Consider the following 654-nt stretch of genomic DNA (forward strand, 5'->3'; position numbering starts at 1 on the left):
TTTGATCAGATCATTTCACAAGAAACAAGCAGCCAGTATCATCACACTGATAAGAAAGAAGAACCAGGAAGAAGTTATTTTCTGTTCCAGTGACGTCGACTGCAGCAGCTCAACACACTGAACACTGTTACAGAGACAGTTTGGAGGTTCACAGGTCTGTAGCAGGTCTCTTACTGTGAGTCTGAGGGTCCAGGTTCAGTACTGAAGGCTGGAGGGTCATGTTTGGACCGGTCTATCTTCATAGACGGACAGATGGATCCTGGAGACTTTGCTCTGTCCTCCTCTTCCTCCACACAAACACTCATCTTCAGGACTTCAGTCAGTCTGAGAGGGAAACCAGTAACACTGACTGTGAGATGACACACACACACACACTCTCTCTCTCTCTAACAGAGTGTACAGTATAATAAACCTGGTCAGTTTCCATGTGTATTATTCAGCTCATTACAGCGTCGAGTCAAACTGTTGATTGTGACTCAGTGAACTGGAAGTACCACACCTCATGTTGTTCCCTCCTCTCCTCTCAGTGTCTTTGTGGACAGAAGTTCACTGTGACTCTTCTTCCCTCCACAGTCCACAGCGACAAACTGACTCTGAGACTTTGACAGTAAAATAATAATAATGTTTAAACACTCACCTGCCTCAGTCTTCAGT

The 654-nt window shown here is 45.1% G+C and overlaps 1 protein-coding gene across 4 annotated transcripts in view; it reads right to left on the reverse strand.

The window, feature by feature from the left end:
• Positions 1-654, reverse strand: part of LOC147819197 (uncharacterized) — a 5,901-nt gene extending 5,247 nt beyond the window's left edge. For 2 of the 4 annotated variants that reach the window (XM_087173538.1, XM_087173539.1), the window contains exons 1-2: positions 500-648; positions 175-324 (exon numbers count right to left, since the gene is read on the reverse strand). In XM_087173538.1, the coding sequence (XP_087029664.1) occupies positions 175-324; positions 500-504 (155 nt within the window). In that variant the 5' untranslated portion in view covers positions 505-648. Of the gene's footprint in view, positions 1-174 lie in introns of all 4 variants that reach the window. The other 2 variants (XR_015437154.1, XR_015437153.1) reach the window with 2 other exon arrangements.

This window comes from Seriola lalandi, unplaced genomic scaffold (genome assembly GCF_002814215.2).
Source record: "Seriola lalandi dorsalis isolate HSWRI2012SDOR001 ecotype SW California unplaced genomic scaffold, Sedor1 jcf7180002054251, whole genome shotgun sequence".
Lineage (NCBI taxonomy): Eukaryota > Metazoa > Chordata > Actinopteri > Carangiformes > Carangidae > Seriola > Seriola lalandi.